This window comes from Mastigoproctus giganteus, chromosome 4, assembly GCF_048544385.1.
Source record: "Mastigoproctus giganteus isolate SK-2022 chromosome 4, ASM4854438v1, whole genome shotgun sequence".
NCBI lineage: Eukaryota > Metazoa > Arthropoda > Arachnida > Uropygi > Thelyphonidae > Mastigoproctus > Mastigoproctus giganteus.
The window spans coordinates 82,274,738-82,294,005 of record NC_143578.1 but is presented as its reverse complement, the minus strand read 5'-3'; the positions used below and the strand labels follow the sequence as shown (position 1 = coordinate 82,294,005).

The 19,268-nt window shown below is 40.3% G+C and overlaps 1 protein-coding gene across 1 annotated transcript in view; it reads right to left on the bottom strand.

The window, feature by feature from the left end:
• The window catches only part of spg (dedicator of cytokinesis spg), a 916,969-nt gene that overhangs the window by 188,722 nt on the left and 708,979 nt on the right, over positions 1-19,268 (bottom strand). The window contains exon 37 of the mRNA XM_090372306.1: positions 7,430-7,534. Within this exon, the coding sequence (XP_090228432.1) occupies positions 7,430-7,534 (105 nt within the window). The remainder of the gene's footprint in view (positions 1-7,429; positions 7,535-19,268) is intronic.

Sequence of the window (19,268 nt, the reverse complement as noted above, 5' to 3'; positions counted from 1 at the left end):
CATTGATTACCACTCTCTGTCTTCTCCCCCTCAACCACCCCTTTATCCATAGCAGCAATTTGCCTCCAATGCCACACTGCTCCAATTTGTGCAGCAGTCTTCCATGTGCAACAGTATCAAAAGCCTTTCTAAGATCCAAGTATATAATATCAAAGTTATTCCCTGCATCCAGTTCTTTTCTGACTGCATCATAGTATCCAATCAAATTGGTCAGGCAAGACTTCCCCTTAACAAAACCATGCTGTGTCCGAGCTATAATTGAAGTCTTGTCTAGATGATCCTGCAGTGCTTCTTTAGCCAGTGCCTCCATTAATTTATCTGGAACAGAAGTTAAACTCACAGGTCTATAATTATTTGTGTCAGTCTTTTGATCCTCCTTTGTGAATTGGGGTCACATTTGCACATCTACAGTCTATGGGTACCTCCCCTGAGTCCAAGGAAGCTCTCATGATTATGGCTAAGGGTTTGCTTACTTCCTTTGCTGCCTCCTTTAACATAACACTGGATAGATCTCATCCACCGCAGGTGCCTTTCTTATGTTTATCTTCAAAAATTTCTCCTCCACTTTACTCTCAGTGATTACAAGATTATCTAGCTTACTGCCAGAGTTGAATACACCTCTGGCATTCCCCTCGCTGAATAACTCCTCATGTGGGAATGTCGATGCAAAATATTCATTTAGTTTGTTAGCTACCTGAGCAGGATCATCAACAGCTGACCCATCAATATCAAGTGGACCAATCTGATTCATCCCCTTCCTTCTAGAGTTTACATAAGTAAAGAACTCTTTGCTGTTTTTCTTTGCATCCCTTGCCAAAGATTTCTCGTAATCTGCCTTCGCCTGTCTAACTACCTTTGTAACTTGGTTACAGATCAACTTATATCTATCATAGGCTTCTGTGTCACGTGTTAATTTATATGTATCCCATGCATTTTTCTTCTCTGCCATATGTCTCATTAGTTCATCTGACATCCATTTAGGCCTAAACCTTGAACAATATTTCTTAGTTGGTATGTAAAGCCTAGTTGCTTCCAAGTTCTTTGAATGCTTCCCATTTTGAATTTGCTGTTGGTAACATCATCAGTTGGTCCCACTGTATAGAATTTAAATACTGTCTCAGACCATCATAGTCACCTTTACGAAAGCAATAACCCTTCTCTTTACCCCTGATGGTAGTTACCTCTTTGAGAAAATCTCACTTCAGCACACTGTGATCACTGCCAACTGGTGGTTCCTCTATCTGCAGATTTTCTTAATGCATGAAGAATCACTACTGATAATCAAATCAAGAGTATTACTCCCTCTAGTTGCCTCCCGAACATGCTGATGTAGAAAACAATCATCCAATAAATCCACAAAAGCTTTGCTAGTGTGGGAGTGACCAACCCACAAATTCCAGTCAATATCTAGGAAATTAAAATCCCCCATTATAAGACTCTCTGATTTACTGGCCCACTCTATTTTCCTGTACAGTTTCTTATTATACTCATCAGAGTCATCAGGCCTATAGTACACTCCTACTCTCAATTTTGATCTCCCAATGCTTATGTCACACCAAACTGACTCGACACTGACCTGTCCAGCGATGTCAACTGGCTTCACTTCCTTGGATTTTATGTGTTTCTTAATTAATAGCATAACCCCCTCCTCCCTTCCTATCCTGTCAATCCTTTCTGTAGACGTTGTACTCCCCAAATTCCAGTTCTGCATTCCTTATATCTGTGTGAAACCATGTCTCTTGATATCTCAACAATATCCGCCTTCGATGCTTTGAGCAATTCCTCAAATTCATCAAATTTATTTACCAAACTCCTAGCAATTGGTGTACATGCAAGTATAAATGCACCTGTTCTTTTTCTTAGCTACCCTAAGAAAAAGAACAGGTGCATGTATACTAGCAGAAGAAGAAGAATCATAAACTAAACATACAATTATGAGGTGCCATTAAGGGAAACAAGAAGGGATTTAACATCAGAGATGAAGACCATTAAGAAAATATGAAATATGCAAGATTGTTGGTTTCCGAAAAGAGGATAAAATTCAAATAATATACTGGAAAGAGCTGTAATTACGCTTTCAATAATACCAAAACTAAAGTAAAAAATTGACAAAATACACAGGAGACTTTTAAAGGGACAGCCAGTTACTATTTGTGAATACACAAAAAATATGGGTGCTATAGATAGAGCTGACCATTACTCTTTTAGATATTTGTTCAGTAAAAAATTAATGAAATGGTGTAGGAAGCTGTTGTTTTTCTGTGTTTTAAGTCTCAGTTTCAAACTTTCATTTTGATGAAGGTGGCAGATCGAAAAAACCAAGTATCATTTTGCTTGGTTTTTTGGATCTGCAAAACAAAAATATTGCAAAACAATTTTTGAAAATCGTTTTGCAATTTTTTCATTTCAATTTCTGGAGAATATCATATGGAAGTGTTCTATGTACTATACTGAAGTAAACTTCTCTTATTAATTTTGCAAATACTAAGAAGTGCTAGAAGAGCAGGAAAACAGGAACGATTTATATTATTACTGCTCTTATATTATATTTCCCTGATTGGGGGTTCCACCTCATAACGGGTATTGCTACCAAGTACACAGGGGTGGTGGTGGTTGTTGTTGTTATGTCTGAGGTTACTGTTGGTCGAGGAACTCTCTGACAATCCTACAGGTGTTCAGGATTGCAACTTTCTGGAGTTGCTTGTAGGTGTTCGCTGGGAGACCTATTGCTGCTAGGCTGTTATGTAGGATCTTTGGCACCATACCTGTGGTTGACACGATGATTGGGATGGTCGTTACTTGTTGCATGTGCCACCTCTCTTTGATCTCCTGTCTTAGGTTCATGTACTTCCTGATTTTTTCCTCATTGGTTTTCTGCAGATTGCCAGTGTTGGGTACCGCTATGTCAATCAGATAGGTAGCCTTTTCCTTCTTGTCCACAAGGGTTATGTCCAGTCTGTTGTGGAGGATTGTCCTATCCGTTATCATGGTGTGGTCCCGGTACAGCTTGTGGGTCGGAGTCTCTTGTACTGCCTGGTGTTCGTACTTGTAGTACGGTACACTTTCTTTGATAAACTGGTATTTCCTTGCTAGCTTCTGATATATTATCCTGGCTAACTGGTCATGTCTATGAGTGTACTTAGTCTGGGGGATCACATTGCATCCCGCAGTGATGTGTTGGATCGTTTCTGAGGCAAGGTGGCATCATCGACATGTGTCATCTAACACTCTGGGCTCCTTGGCGATGTATTTTCTATAGTTCCTGGTATTGATTACCTGGTCTTGGATGGCGAGCATGAATCATTCGGTCTCGAGGAAGAGCTTCCCACTCGTGAGCCATGCATTGGAAGCAATTTTATCTATGTGACCCTGATGGAGATCATTGTAGTGTCTACCATGGAGTGTTTTCTCTGACCATCTTTCTAGCTTCTTTTGTACCTTCTGGTTGGGGGGAGACTCCTCGCTTACGTTGGTGGGGTATACCGCTTGTCTATCTTCCTTCTGGCCTGGTGGAGTGCTGCTGTATGTTTCTGGAAGTAATCCTTCAGGTTAACTATCGCTGTCTTCTGTTGCTCAATAAGGTCTATGAGGCCCTTCCTCCTTGTTCCCAGGCAATTGTCATTCTCTCCCCGGCAGCTCTTGGGTGATGTTCGTGGATCTTGGTCATCATTGTCATTGTCTTTCTCATGATATCCCCCAGCTCGATGTTAGTCTAATCTATGACCCCGAATAAGTATGTTAGCACTGGGACCGCATAGGTGTTTATGGCTTTAACTGTGTTCCCTCTGTTCAGCTTTGCTTTCAGCAGGCTTCTGAGTCTCTGATGGTATGTTTCGGTCAGGCAGGCCTTCATTTCCTTGTGCTGTAACTGCTGAGCCTGTATCATACCCAAGTATTTGTAGGCCTCTACCATGGCTTCGATCTCTTTACCACTCTGCAGCTGGTAGTTTCAGTTGACTAATTTTCCCCGACGCAATCCATGGGTCTTGCATTTGTCTAGACCAAATTCATTCCTAATATACTTACTGGATTCTTCAGTGATCTGGAGTAGTTGTTGAAGGTGCTTCTCGGTTCCCGCGTAGAGCTTGATGTCATCCATATACATCAGGTGGGTGAGGGTGTACAGGTTCTTCTTTCCTTCTTTGTGGTTATATCCGTACTTGCTACTGTTCAGCATGGTAGCTAGCGGGTTAAGGGTTATACAGAACCACAATGGGCTCGGTGCATCTCCCTGAAAGATTCCTCTCCTGATGGGGATTGGCCTGGTTGTGATGTTTTCAAGCTTGATGGTGGTACTCCATTTTGCCATCATTTCTCCTAGGAAGTTTGTCACTATCGGATTGACTTTGTATATTTTCAGCACCTCTATTAGCCAGCTATGAGGCACGGAGTCAAAAGCCTTGCAGTAACTGATGTAGGCTGTGTACATGTTGCAGCACTTCTTGTATGCTTGCTCCACAACCGCAGCATCTATGGTTAATTGCTCCTTGCATCCTTTCTGCTGTTTGCCCATTATGCTCTGGCTCTCCAGAGTGGTCTGTTATCTTCCTGGTTATACAGCTGGTCAGGATCTTGTACATTGTTGGGAGGCAGGTTATTGGCCCATATTTCCCCGGGTTTCTTGTATTGTCGTCTTTAGGCTTCAGATATCTGATTCCTTGAGTGAGAAACTTCAAGGTTGTCTCTGTGTGCCTTATCATTTCGGTGAACTGCTCTGCCAGGTGCTTGTGTGTGCAAGTCAGTTTCTTCTAACAGTAGTTGTGGACGTTAACTATTCCTGGAGTTCGCCAGTTGTGAGATTTCTTGATCGTCTGTTTTACTTCTTCCCGAATCTCCCATCCTCTCATTTCTTCTATGTCCTTGGTTTTCTTGCGTTCTAGTTCTATCCAGGTGGATCGGCTGTTATGTTTTACTTCCCTGCTCCATATGTTTCCCCCGAAATCCTCAATTGTCTTCTTCTCAGGTGGTCCGTTCCCTTGTTTCCCGTCTGCTCCGAGATTCCTGTAGAAACCTCTTTGGTCCTCATCGAACGATTGTTTATTTTCCTCTTGGACTCTCTTTGTATTGGCTTAGTCTCTTGCCGAGTGCAAGTAGTTTCTGCTCAATATGTCCAAGTACTCTCCTATTCTCTGATTTTTTGTCTCATGTTTACTGTGGACGCTGTCTCTCTTGAGGATATTCTTCACTTTTCCAATTAATTTCTTACTCCTATTGCCCCGTTGGTACTGGGTCAATTGGCCTACCTTGACTCTTAATTCTTTTATCTTCTGCTGAAATCTTCTTTCCCAAGCTGGTGGTTCCTTCTGCTTTCGGTTCTTCTGCTGTTGGTCTCTCGCGTCTCTTCCATTAATCCTCTTGCCTGCTCCCGAGCACAATACACAGCTGTGTGGATATCCTCCAGTGTTGCACCATTGCTGTTGAGGTAATGCAGTATTATGTGCCAATTCAGGTGGTCTGTGGCTCTCCCCAAAGTTCTATTCATCCTCTGCTTCGGTATCACATGAGTCTTTGTGGGGTCCATTCCTTTTAATTCTGTTAGGGCCTTCTTCCCACTTGTCCTCTATTCTGGATATCACAACCTCGTCTGTTTCCACTTCAGCTGCTGCAGGTTGTATTTCCTCTTGCTCTTCTGCCTCTGGTTCAGTGGTGGTATATTCTTCCTCCTCTGGTTCCGTATTCTTTATCCTTTGTGGTTGATCGCTCACGTCCTGCTTGATATTAAGATTGCAGGGGCTATTGGGTTCTTTGTGACGATGGTCCTTCTCTGGTCTGCTGTTCGGTGACCTGAATATCTGAGAATCGTTCCAGCCACTTGGTATGTAGTCTCATAGTAGTAGTAGTAGTGGCATGTGATGCAAGAAAGCAAGTGTATGAGCTTATGCAGCATCAGCCAAAAAAAAAAAAAATTTACACCATTCCCTCCAAATGCCTGTCCAGTTACTCCTTAAATTTATTCAACCTATCAACTTCCACAACGACAGATGAAAGTTTGTTCCAGCAGTTAATCACCCGCTGGCTAAAGGCAAATTTCCGCACATCTATTCTACATCTGTCTTTTCTTAATTTGAATTTATGCCCCTTTAGGTTCGTAATCTGAACAAGTGGAAGGATCCCATCAGAATTCAGCGTGCTCAACCCATTCAAGGCCTTATACACCTCAATCAGATCACCGCGCAGGTGCCTAGTCTCCAGCCACTGAAATTTGCAGAACTTAAGCCTCTCTTGGTAACAGGCTCCTTTCATTCCCCTCCTGTAAGTTGTCATATATCGGTCGCCAGCTTTGTTATTTCGTAGTATGCTTGCATGATGTACATATTCATTTCGATGCTCCACTTCATGCGTTGACATTTTCTCCTTTCCTTTATTATTATTATTAGCCATATGGTACAAGGAAGCCTGAGGCTTATGCTGCACCAGCCAAAAAAAAAAAATTTGAGGTACCCTGAGAGAGAGAGAGAAAAGCAGAAGGGAATCACCAAGAAAGAGAAGAATGATCATATCCAGCTAAGGACCCTGGGTGTGCCAAGCCCATACTCACCAGATGTGAGCCCCTGGGGTTTGTATGTACTAAAAATCCATCCAGGATTGCAGGATTTTTAAAGTTTCTAAAATGTTCAGACTAAAATCATATAAATAATTAACATAAATTATCACTGAGATCATAAACATTTTACTATGCAGTTTTATATAATTAGCTCATGCAAAATTCAAAAATAAATAATTTTTGAATATAACATCTCAAGTAATCAAATTCTTAGATTTTAGAGCTGGACTGTATGGGGAAGATAGCAAAAATAATTCTAGACTGCAAAGGTTAATAGATGAGGTTATTAATCAGGTAAATTCATTGGAATTTATTGCAGAAACCTGGCAGTTTCATCTACCATCAATATGGATGAAGCAGTGACACAGAAAAGATAGAGATAGCATTTCCTTAACTGTTCTGAACTCTTCTTATTACACCAAATGCATGAACTTGATTCTAATTTTTGTTTAATCAAAGTACATGCACACTTTCTAAATTAAAATGTCTGCATTCTGAAAAAAGTAACCGAGAGTGCAATTTGAAAGCAAGTTTTTTTTTGGAACACCTACATTTATTGTATTTTTGTGCCTTCCTGCACCTAATGTTTGTTTACTTCAATTTGAACCCAAGTTAGATGAAAGTAAAAAATTTTCTTACAAATAAAAAAATGCATATTTTAATGGGAATTTAATTTCTCTCTTGATGCTTCAGTTTAATTAATTACCTGACAATGAAAATTTCAAATCTATGAATTTACTTGACAGACAAATCACAACCAAATCATGGAGGCCAAAGGGATTAGTCTTAAGTAACATTAAGTACTAATAATGAAAAGAAAACAATAACGAAATATGAAACAAAAATTTTAATTTTTAAATAGTACGTATGAAAAATACAACATACCCTGAGAAAAAGAGGAAATCCCATGCCATAAAATCCAACACGAAAATATTCTGGCTCAGGACGCCTCTGATTTAGGATATTATCAAAAAATTTAGCTTCGGTTTTCTGTGAAAAACAAATTGACATATGATAATTAATATTTATTGAGAGCGAGAGAGAGAGAGAGAGAGAGAGAGAGAGAGAGAGAGAGAGAGAGAGAGAGAGAGAGAGAGAGATGAAGAAACATTCAAATTTTTCAATATTGTATAATCTGCTTTAATAAAATCAATATTTTAATCTAGAGGCTTTTATACAGTCAGTGTGAGGAAGAGACAACATCTTTTCCTCACCCTGTCCATTACAGCCTGAAAGATTAAAGCCAAACTATGGCTGTAAAGTTTTTCAGGCTGTAAAGCTTTTGCTATAGTGTTGGCACCATTTTTAATACAAGTATTGATGGTAGATTAGAACACAACAAACAATAATTAATATCACAATACTGTTGCACATGAAAGACCACAGTAAAAATTGGAGCAGTGTGTCATTAACAGCAAGTTGCTACTATGGATAAAGGGATGGTTGAGTGGTAATAAATGGACACTGCTCTTCATGGACTATGTTATTAGTGGAGTCCCTAAGGTTTGGTGTTGGTCCCATTGTTGTTTTCTATATTTATCAATACTGATGAAGGCTTAATGTCTAAGTTTGCAGATGATACAAAGGTTGGCAGGGTGGTTAATGACAGTATGTTATTGCAACAGGATCTAGAAAGAAAAGTTAGGCAGATGGGCTGAGAAATAACAATTCAAGTTTAACATTGATAAATGCAAAGTACTGCATATGGGTAGCAGTAACCCTAGAGTAACGTACCAACTGTGTGGTACTACACTCAGGGTGGTGGAAAATGAAAGACTGGGGTAATTGTGCAGTCAGATATAAAATTCTCTGAGCAATGGAGACAGGCTGCCAGGACGGCTCATGGGGAGGATTTGTTAATGATATACAGGAATTTTGCTAGAGGGGATAAGGAGGTGAACATCCCATTGTAAAAGGCAATGTTCAGGTCACATCTTGAGTACTGCATACAGGTCTGGAGGCCTCATTTTAGGAAGGATGTGAAGATGCTGGAATAAATACAGAGAAGGGCAATGAGATTGGTGAGCAGAACAAAGGGATCTTCTTACCAAGAAAGGCTTCAGTTCTGCAAATTGCAGCATCTTGAGATTAAGCACTTGCGAGGTGATCTGATTGAGGGCTTTGAATGGATTGAGTAAGCTCAAAGCTAATTGGATTCTTCCTCAGACTAAGCACATGAATGCCCATAAATTCAAATTGAGGAAGGATACTTAGTTTCAGAATTGATGTGAAGAAGTTTGCCCTTAGCCAATGGGTGATTGATTGTTGGAACAAACTTCTGTCTGGTGTTGTGGAATTGGATAGAGTGAATAAATTCAAGGAAGTAGACAGACTTTTGGAGGGGATGGATAGGTGAAATGGAAGGGGTTTCTCTCTCTCTCTCTCTCTCTCTCTCTCTTTGGCTAATTCTGTATAAGGTCGCTTTCTTACATTATTTGTCACTCCTAATGCTATTATAGAAAATACCTTATTGGTAAGGATTTAATTAAAAACAACTGTCTGTCTGTACAGTGGTAACTGCTTGGATGAGATTAAAATTGAATTCATGAGAAAATGTCCAAATTTAGATAACTGCCATATATAAATAACAAAAGTGAAGTTAAAATGGAGATAATAAAACAAACAAATTAGGAATGATTTTTGGAGAATGTGCTATTTGTTGCAAGCTGTTTATCAGCTCCATATTGGTGTAAAGTGGTGGGGAGTCCCAAAAGAATCTTCTCTTACATCCTTCTTGTAATAGTGTGGGTCTGCTAGCATCAGTTGGAAAGAAGTAGACCCTGATATTGCCACTCTGAGGGAATTAAAAATAGGAATCTAATTTCTTCATATACAACATAGTGACTTGGGGGGGGCGGTCTTACCAAACTCCACATAGTAGCTTTGTGATGTATACAGTACACTGTAAAGGCCAGAATGTGTATGTGTAACTTTGTGTTGTAATTTGAGCAGTGTAGTGTAGTGTTGTATCATGGTTTGTGCAGTGTAGTGTTGTTCTTCTGGCTGTTTAGCCCTTGGTGGGAACACATGTTGTTGCTTATCACTATCATGGAGAGGTAGGATAGGTAGTAGAGGGGCTTAAAGCTCTGGCTGGACCCAACTCAGAGTCACCCAAGCTTTCTACGTTAGTCACAAAAAAAAAAGAAAAAAAAGTTGAATAAGAGAGCAGAGGGATAGTTAGAAAGGGGGGAAATAGAGAAAGGGAAAAGGGGGTGGTTGTAGTGAGGGCAGGCCACCCAAAGTGAGTGACCAAAGGTCAGATGAAATAGGAAAAAGGGTAGAAGGGGAAAGCACCTAAAGTAGAAATTCATAGGCAAAGAGAGCATCCTATAAGGTAGCCAGATGGTGTCTTGTGCTGGATTGGCACTAGCAATCCCACATCATCCAAGGATAATGTCAGCAAGAGTATATATTATATAGATTCCACATCATGCAGTGATATCATTTGTCATTTTCCAGCGTCAAAATCTGTTAGCAGACCACCTAATTGTTTGGTGAAAGTGTTGTAACTGATTCCAGGGAGAGTCCATGTTTAGAAGGAGTCATAAGCTGGCATCCGTATTTGCATTGTTGTTGTATATGTCATTTCTCAGTAGTGTCCATCGATGAAGGAAGGCACCCTGGACAAAGTGGGAGAGGACACTGTAGTGCTCCTGCTGAAGTATGAACATATGTTCTGTGCCAAAAGGCAGGCCAGGTGCCATTGTGATGAGATTGGCTCTGAGGTTCTCATAGTGGGGGCAGGAGAACGTGCTCCCAATCTTGCAGTTCAGTGCAAGAGCTGTAGGGATCGTCTGTAATGCCCAAGTTTTTATATGAAATGGATCACCATATTTCACTAAAAATTAATAATTACCATTATAAACAGTTAGGACTATGCACAATATCATAAAATAAATATATCACTGTGTTCATTGGAAGAACAATCTAGTTTATGCAGAGCAGCCAAGTTTCTGCTAATCTGCACAAACCGAGTTGGAAGTAAAACAGAGGTGGGGGGGGGGGGGCAAGTGCTCAGCTCCCAACTCAATGCCACAGCTCACACTTGTTCATCAGGCAACACAGTGGCAATCTTCAAGGCAGAATCCACTGGTCCCAAAGGAGGTGATTATTGTTGGTGATACTAATGTCAGGGAAATATGTTGTGCTTATGCTAGGGGCAAAAGTTAATGACAATAAGCAGATATCATCTTTTAAGGGCACAAAATGTGATATTATTGTACACATTGGCACTAATAATATTAAGAATAGGAGATCTGAGGCCTTACTTAACAAGTACAGGGCAATGTTGGGAAAAAGGTGGATTGAATTTGAATGTGTTTGCAATTCTGCCCAGACATGATAGGAGGGAGTACATATTGAGAGCCTTGTTAATCAATTCGGCCCTGGAGAGAATGTGCAAGGCTCATGGGGCGGAATTTTTCTCAGCTTGGTCTCTGCTTGTTAACAGGAGTGACTGTTTTTACAGGGATCAGATACACTTGAATAGAAGAGGGGTGCGAGAATATTTGCTGATGCTATTGAGGCAGTGATAGGTAGGTCATAAAACTGCTAGCTTGGGGGTACACATTTTAATAGCTTAACTAGAGCTGCACGCACAGGTGAAAGTGATTCTTGCACTGCTTCTATTGTAATTTGCAGAAACCTAGAAAGCAAGGTGCTGGGAGTCATCATGGAACAAGTAAATATAACAGCTATGTTAGGATAATTAAGAGTAAGAACATGTGCAAGCACACTAATGCTAGGAGCATTGTAAATAAATTTGAATTACTGATAAGTCGTCAAATACAGACATTGCAGGGATATCAGAGATTTGGTTTCACTAAGATAAAAGGGATGCAGAATTTGAATATGGGAAGTACAACCTGTACAGAAAGGACAAAATGTCAAAATATGTTTATGTTTCGTGGCAGTCTCAAGGGTTCCCCCCCATTAGCCGCTATAGCATCTGTATAAGATGTGCCAATGCCGGCAGTGTGCTAAGTGTGGATGTGTAGGGTGTGTGTTTGTTCTGTTGAGTGTTTGCTAGAGGAATCTTTAATTAAATTCCACAGTTTACTAGTGTGGAATTTAATTAAAGACATAACTACTGTCGACGGTAAAGGGAAAAGCTTTTGCCTTCGTATGAGTGACTATAGGGGTCTCAGAGAGTTTACAAATACTGTGTATGGGACCAATTGATGATGTAACCAATACCAAATTCACAAATTCTAAATGGGAAGTAATCAAAGAAGCTACTAGGCTTTCTATACCAATGAAGAAATACTGTTCAAGGCTTAGATGTCAGATGGATGTCAGATGAACAATTGAGACAGGCAGCAGAGAATAAAAGAGCATGGGGTGCATATTCGAGGGGGCATCAAAAATTTCATACCCTGCCCTAGATAATACATTAGAAAAAAGATTCCGTTTTTAATATAAGTTGTCTACATATTCAATAACTATCATGTACACCAGAGGTGGAGCCTGGAATCTGAGGAAGGACGCTATGGTTGACAAAGGGAAGTATCGAGCAGTGATCAAGTTTATGCATTTGCAGGGCAAGAAAGCTCAGGAAACCAACGAAGAAATGAAAGCTGTATATGGGCAAAATTGTCCATCCTATGACACTGTACAAAAGTGTAAACAGGAGTTCCAGTGCAGTCGTACAAGTGTCTTTGATGAGCCTAAAGAAGATAGGCTATCAACATCCACAGACAGTGAGACGGTTGCAAAGGTTTAGCAGCTGGTGCTGAATGACATGTGACAATTCATTTCATTGCAAATGCAGGGGGAATTAGTTATGGGTTTGCCCAAGCATTTTACATAACCATCTGCACATGTCTAAGGTCTCTGCATGATGGTTTCCAAGGTTGCTGACACCTTTGCAGAAGCAATGTCGAATGTAATGTTGTCACCAACTGTTGAATTTGTGTAATGCAGATGTTGAGAATGTTTTTGAATGGTTGGTGATAAATGACAAATGTTGGGTGTACCAGTATGATCCAGAGACTAAAGACATATCAAAGCAGTGGAAACAGATCTCCTCCCCACCTCCCAAAAAGGCAAAGACCACTCTATCTATGAAGGTACAACTGTCCCATGTTTTGGGACAGAAAAGGGGTTAGCCTGACATGGTTCCACACTTACCGGAGAATACTACAAAAATCTTTTGAAAAAGTTACGCAATGCTTTGAAGGAGAAAAGGCATGGAATGTTAACAAAAGGTGTCCGTCTTCTATCAGACAATGCACCACCTCACACAGTCACTGCCACCACAAACTTTGTTGCTCAGTGCAAATTCAAACTACTGCAGCACCCTATTCTTCTGATCTAGCACTGTCAGAATTCTTCTTGTTTTGAGAAATTGAGAAACTATTGCATGGACACGGCTTTGATTCATCTCAGGAAGTCATCGATGAAGTAGAATCGTGGTTTCAGGCAAAAAGTGGATTTCTATGGTCAAGGCATTACACAACCGATCCATAGATGGGAGATATGTGTTACTATACATGGAGAGTACATATAAAAGGATTAAAGTTCCTTGCAGGGGTATCAAAAATTAAACTTTTTGATACCCCCCCCTTTCCAACATCATTATTATGAGGGGGTGTCAAAATTAAACTTTTTGATACCCCCCATAATAATCAGGTGATACAGAAGCCTATGGTAGATATAAATCAGTCTGTAATCAAGCCACAAAGGACGTTAGGAAAGTTAAGGCATATTACAAGAAGTCTCGGGCAAAGACTTCTATGCTTATATTAACAATAGAAGGAAGAGGTTGAATCATATTGGGCCACTTAATGTCTATGGGTTAACTGCTGATGATCCTGCTCAGACTGTGGACAAGTTGAATAGGTATTTTTCATCTACATTCACATGAAGAATTCTTTAGGGAAGAGGATGCCAGAAGTTTATCAAACTCTAGTGAGGGGCTAAATGACTTTGTGATAACTGAAAGGAAAGTGGAGAAAAATTGTTAAAGATGGACATAAAAAACCACATTGGGTGCATGGAATCTATCCAATTATATTAAAGAAGTCAACAAATAAGGTAAGCAAACCCTTAGTCATAATCATGAGAGCATCCTTGGATTCAATGGAGGTCCCTATGAACTGAAGATGTACAAAAAGTATTCCCAATTCATAAGGGGGGGATGAAAAGGCGACATGAGTAATTACAGACCTGTTAGCTTAACATCTGTTCCAGGGAAAATAATGGAATCACTGGTTAAAGAAATAATGCAGGCCCATCTGGACAAATATGCAATTATACTGCAATCACAGTATGCAGTTGTTAAGGGGTGATTTTGTCTAACCAATCTGATAGCTTACTATGATGTAGTGACCAAGGAACTGGATACAAAAAATAATTTTGACATCATATACTTGGATTTCAGGAAGGTTTTTAATACTGTTGCACATAAAAGACTGATGAAAGTGGAGCAATGTGGCATTAAGCGAATGTTACTGTTTTGGATAAATCGATGGTTAAGTGGAAGAAGACAGTGGTTCTCAGCCCATTGACCCAATTTTCCTAATCTTGTTGACCCAATCTTGTTGCAGCAGCTCATTCTGATGACTGTCGTTAACCATCCTTCCAACCTTTCACCATTTATCAATGATACTGATGAAGGTATATCAAGCTTAATGTCTAAGTCTGGAGATGATATGATATGAGCAGTAATATGAGCAGTAAAAAGCATGATATGATAGCAGTAAGCTACAGAATCTTGAAATAACTGGGAGTAAAGCGGAGGAGAAACTGTTGAAGATAAACACAAGAAAGGCACCCGGGGTGGATGGGATCTATCCAGTTATATTAAAGGAGCAGCAAAGGAAGTAAGCAAATCCTTAGCCATAATTATGAGAGCTTCCTTGGACTCAGGGGAGGTACCCATAGACTGGAAATGTGCAAATGTGACCCCAATTCACAAAGGAGGATCAAAGGCTGACACAAGTAATTATAGACCTGTGAGCTTAACTTCTGTTCCAGGATAATTAATGGAGGCACTGGTTAAAGAAGCACTGCAGGATCATTTAGACAAGACTTCAGTTATAGCTCGGACACAGCATGGTTTTGTTAAGGGGAAGTCTTGCCTGACCAACTTGATTGGATACTATGATGCAGTCACAAAAGAACTGGATGCAGGGAATAACTTTGATATTATATACTTGGATCTTAGAAAGGCTTTTGATACTGTTGCACATGGAAGATTGCTACACAAATTGGAGCAGTGTGACATTGGAGGCAAATTGCTGCTATGGATAAAGGGGTGGTTGAGGGGGAGAAGACAGAGAGTGGTAATCAATGGACACTGCTCATCGTGGACTAATGTTATTAGTGGAGTCCCTCAGGGCTCAGTGTTGGGTCCATTATTGTTTTCTGTATTTATAAATGATATTGATGATGGTATATCAAGATTAATTTCCAAGTTTGCAGATGATACAAAGGTTGGCAGGGTTGTCAAGGACACTACTGACACTATGCTGCTGCAACAGGATCTGGACAGGTTGAGCAGATGGGCTGAGAGGTGGCAAATGAAGTTTAACATTGACAAATGTAAAGTACTACACATGGGAAACAGCAACCCCAGAGCAACGTATCAACTCTGTGGTACTACACTGACAGTGGTAGAGAATGAAAGGGACTTGGAGGTGGTTGTGCAGGCAGATATGAAGTTCTCTGAGCAGTGCAGACGGGCTGCAAGAGTAGCTCATGGAGTATTGTCAATGATATACAGGAATTTTTCCAGCAGGGATAAGGAGGTTCTTATTCCATTGTATAAGGCAATGGTAAGGCCACACCTAGAGTACTGTATACAGGTCTGGAGGCCTCATTTCAAGAAGGATGTAGAGCTGCTGGAACGAGTACAGAGAAGGGCAACAAGATTAGTGAATGGAACAAAGGGGTGCTCTTACGAAGAAAGGCTTAAGTTTTGCAAATTACAGTGTCTGGAGACTAGGCACCAGCGAGGTGATCTGATAGAGGTGTATAAAGCCTTAAATGGTTTAAGCATGCTCAATGCTGATGGGATTCTTCCTCTAGCTCAGAAAAATCACCTCAGAGGGCATAAATTCAAATTGAGGAAGACTGATGTTGGATAGATGTGCGGAAATTTGCCTTTGGCCAGCGGGTGGTTGGTTGGTGGAACCGACTTCCATCACTTGTTGTTGAAGTTGATAGCCTAAATAAGTTTAAGGCTCAGCTGGACAGGTATTTTGAACGAACAGAGGGGTGAAGTGGAAGTGGGTTTTTTTTTTTTTTTTTTTTTTGGCTGATGCTGCATAAGCTTGCTTTCTTGCATCAAATGCCTCTACTAATGCTAATGCTAATGAGTACAAAGGTTGGAAGGATGGTTAACGACAGTCATTAGGATCAGCTACTGTAACAAGATCTAGGAAAATTGGGTCACTGGGTTGAGAAATACCAGCTGAATTTTAACTTCAGTGTAAGTTGCTGAACATTAACAAATGTAGAGTATTACATATGAGTAGCTTGTTTATTTGTTTGTTATTTGGTTTTTAGGAGCATTAGTAACTAAGGCCATATTGCTCTGGGGAATATGCGGTGGTCATTCCCTGACCTTTCCGCATCCTCCGTATTTGGTGGTCACGGGCTCGATCCCCGGTCTAATCAAGAAGCGTCTGCTACGCACTGCTGCTCCTGCCCACCTGGCTATGGAGGCACCCATATGAGTAGCAGTAACCCCAAAGTAACTTATCAACTGTGTGGTACTACATTCAGGGTAGTGGAGAATGAAAAAGATCTGGGGTTTATTATGCAGTGAGACATGAAATTTTCTAAGCAGTGGAGACATGCTTCCAGGACAGCTCATGGGATTTTATCAATGATATACACAAAACCTGCTAGCAAGAAGGAGGTGATTATCCCTTTGTATAAGGCTTTGTATAATTAGGCCGCATCTTGAGTACTGTATACAGGTCTGGAGGCCTCACTTCAGGAAGGATGTAGATCTGCTGGAAAGGGTGCAGAGAAGGGCAACCAGACTGGTGAATGGAACAAAATGTCCTCTTACCAATAAAGACTAGTGCTGCAAATTGTAGCATCTCAAGACTAGTCACCTGTTGAGAGACCTGACTGGAGTGTTTAAAGCCTTGAATGGATTGAGTAAGCTGAATGTTAATGGAATTCTTCCACTTGCTGAGAGCGCGCACACACACACACACACACACACACACACACACACACACACACACACACACACACACACACACACACACACACGAGGGGTCATAAATTGAAGTTGAAGAAGGATAGTTGCAGGATAGATGAGCAGAAGTTTGTTTTCAGCCAGTGGGTGGTTGACTGGAACAGGCTTCCATCTGTTGTTGTGGCAGTAAATTCAAAGTTTTGGAAGGTACAGATGGGTGAATTGTGTAGGTTTTTTTTTTTTTTTGGGCTGATGCTATATAAGCTTACTTTCTTGCATCATTTTCCATTTCTACTATTACTACTACTGTATGGAGGATTAGTTTGCAAGTTGTATAGGGCTGTCTATAATTTAGAAAAACAAAGAAAGTTGAAGGGTTTAGCTAATGTATATTGGTGGCCTAATATCTTTTCCAAAGTGATTAGACCATGAATACTGTCTGATTTCTTTTGACGATTAAGGATTTAACAAGATATAAGCATAAGCATTTTGCAGTAAGTTGCCTCCATAGTGCACTAATTGGAATAAGGTGTGAGGGGATGACACAAATAAAAGTTGTTATGGTGATAGGTTCACATATTATTACATAATAATCAATGGAGATTTTCAAAGCTGTTGTTATCAACTGTTATCAAATACTGATTTGGCATAAAATGCAAAATAGCAAAAGTAAAACACACCTTGTCTTCCCCATTCCTCTCCAATAAATTTGTATAAGCTTTCCTTAAATTCATTCAAACTACCCACTTCCACAATACCAGATTGAAGTCTGTTCCATCAATCTGGCTGAAAATAAATTTCTGCACTTCTTTCCAGCAATCAACCTTTTTCAATTTAAATGTATGACCACATAAATGGACATACATTTAAAATGAAAAAAGCAATGAAAAAAAAAAAAAAAAAAAAAAAGGAGAAAAAAGAAAGGTATAGAGAATTGCAATATGAAATGTTTGGATGGTCTCTAAATTCAGCAAAACTGTTTCCTTATCATTTGATGACAGGACAGAAAAGTAGAATTATGTTATACTGCTACTTTCCTGGTTTATATATTAGTTAAATAATAAAACAGTAATAAAAATTGTACACTTTACTGTGTTTGATTTTGATGAAGTAGTGGCACATGTACTTGTGTTCAGTTCAGAGAGATACTATTATCCCAGGTCCTACTGAAGTTGCTAATATCTTTTTAAATCATATAGTATTTCTAGGAAAAGTGAATCTACTATACAGGGTGTCTCAAAAATAGTGGTACAAACATTTAGGAGAGGTAGGTAACATCTAAAGGAATGTGAATCGCATAGGAATCCATAACCGGAAACGTCACGGGAAAGTAGTAGCAGAGGAACAAGAAGCAGAAATGACACAAGACAGTATTTAGTGGCAAACATTTATTTGACATAATATTAACAATGGAGTACGAGATGGATGCATTTCATGATGTTACAATAGATGCTCAAAGGTTCCACCATGAGACGCGATGCATGCGTGACACCGACGCAGCATGGACTGGTGGACACGGTCGAACACACTTGGAGTTTCTTTGACAGTAGCAGCAGCGCAGACGAGTCTCGCCATGAGATCCATTTCTGTCTCCACAGGCGATTCATACATGATAGATTTGAGGGCCCCCACAGAAAGAAATCAGGGATCGATAAATCAGGTGAATGTGGGGGCCAGGTAATGGGTCCACCACGGCCAATCCATCAACGCCCAAAATGCCGGTTCAAATGGTCACAAATACACCTTCCATAATGGGCAGGTGCCCTATCATGTTGAAACCAAATGTTGCGTCTCACATTTGCTGGAATGTCAAGTATCCCTGGTAGAACTTGTTCAAGAAAGATCCAATATTTAGCGGAGTTCGTGCGGGATGGTAACAGGTATGGGCCGACTAAGCAGTCACCGACCATACCTGCCTACACATTTATTGCGAAGCGATGTTGTGCCACATGAGGGCGCACACTGTGTGGGCCCTCTGCTAATCCATATACTAGGTGCATGGATTAGCAGAGGGCCCATACGGTGTGCGCCCCCATGTGGCACACATCGCTTTGCAATAAATGTGTGGGCAGGTATGGTCGGTGACTGCTTAGTCGAACTGCTTAACATCTAAAGGTGACTGCTTAACATCTAAAGGAATGTTACCTACCTCCCCTAAACGTTTGTACCAATATTTTTGAGACACCCTGTATAGTTAAAAATCACCAACAGGACAACTATTTAAAGCTTAATGAAAAAATGCTGGTGTCTCACATTTTTCAATGTATAACAGATTTTTCCTTTCTGGTAATGCCACATGCTAACAACTTAGAACTGCGGATAAAGGTATTTGTTGCTAAGTTGGACATAACCCTAAACTTTTGGAGGTGAAAAACTCAGGCCATGGTCTTTGGTAACTCCTAAGTGTGACTAGAACTAGGACTCGGCTGCATTTACCCCTGCATGGGGTAAATGCAGCCGAGTCCTAGGGATTTAAATTTGTGTTCAAATGGAAGTATTACTTTCTTACGCCATTTTGAATGTATACTCAGCAAAATACATTATTCCCAGTTGACATGCATTTGCTAA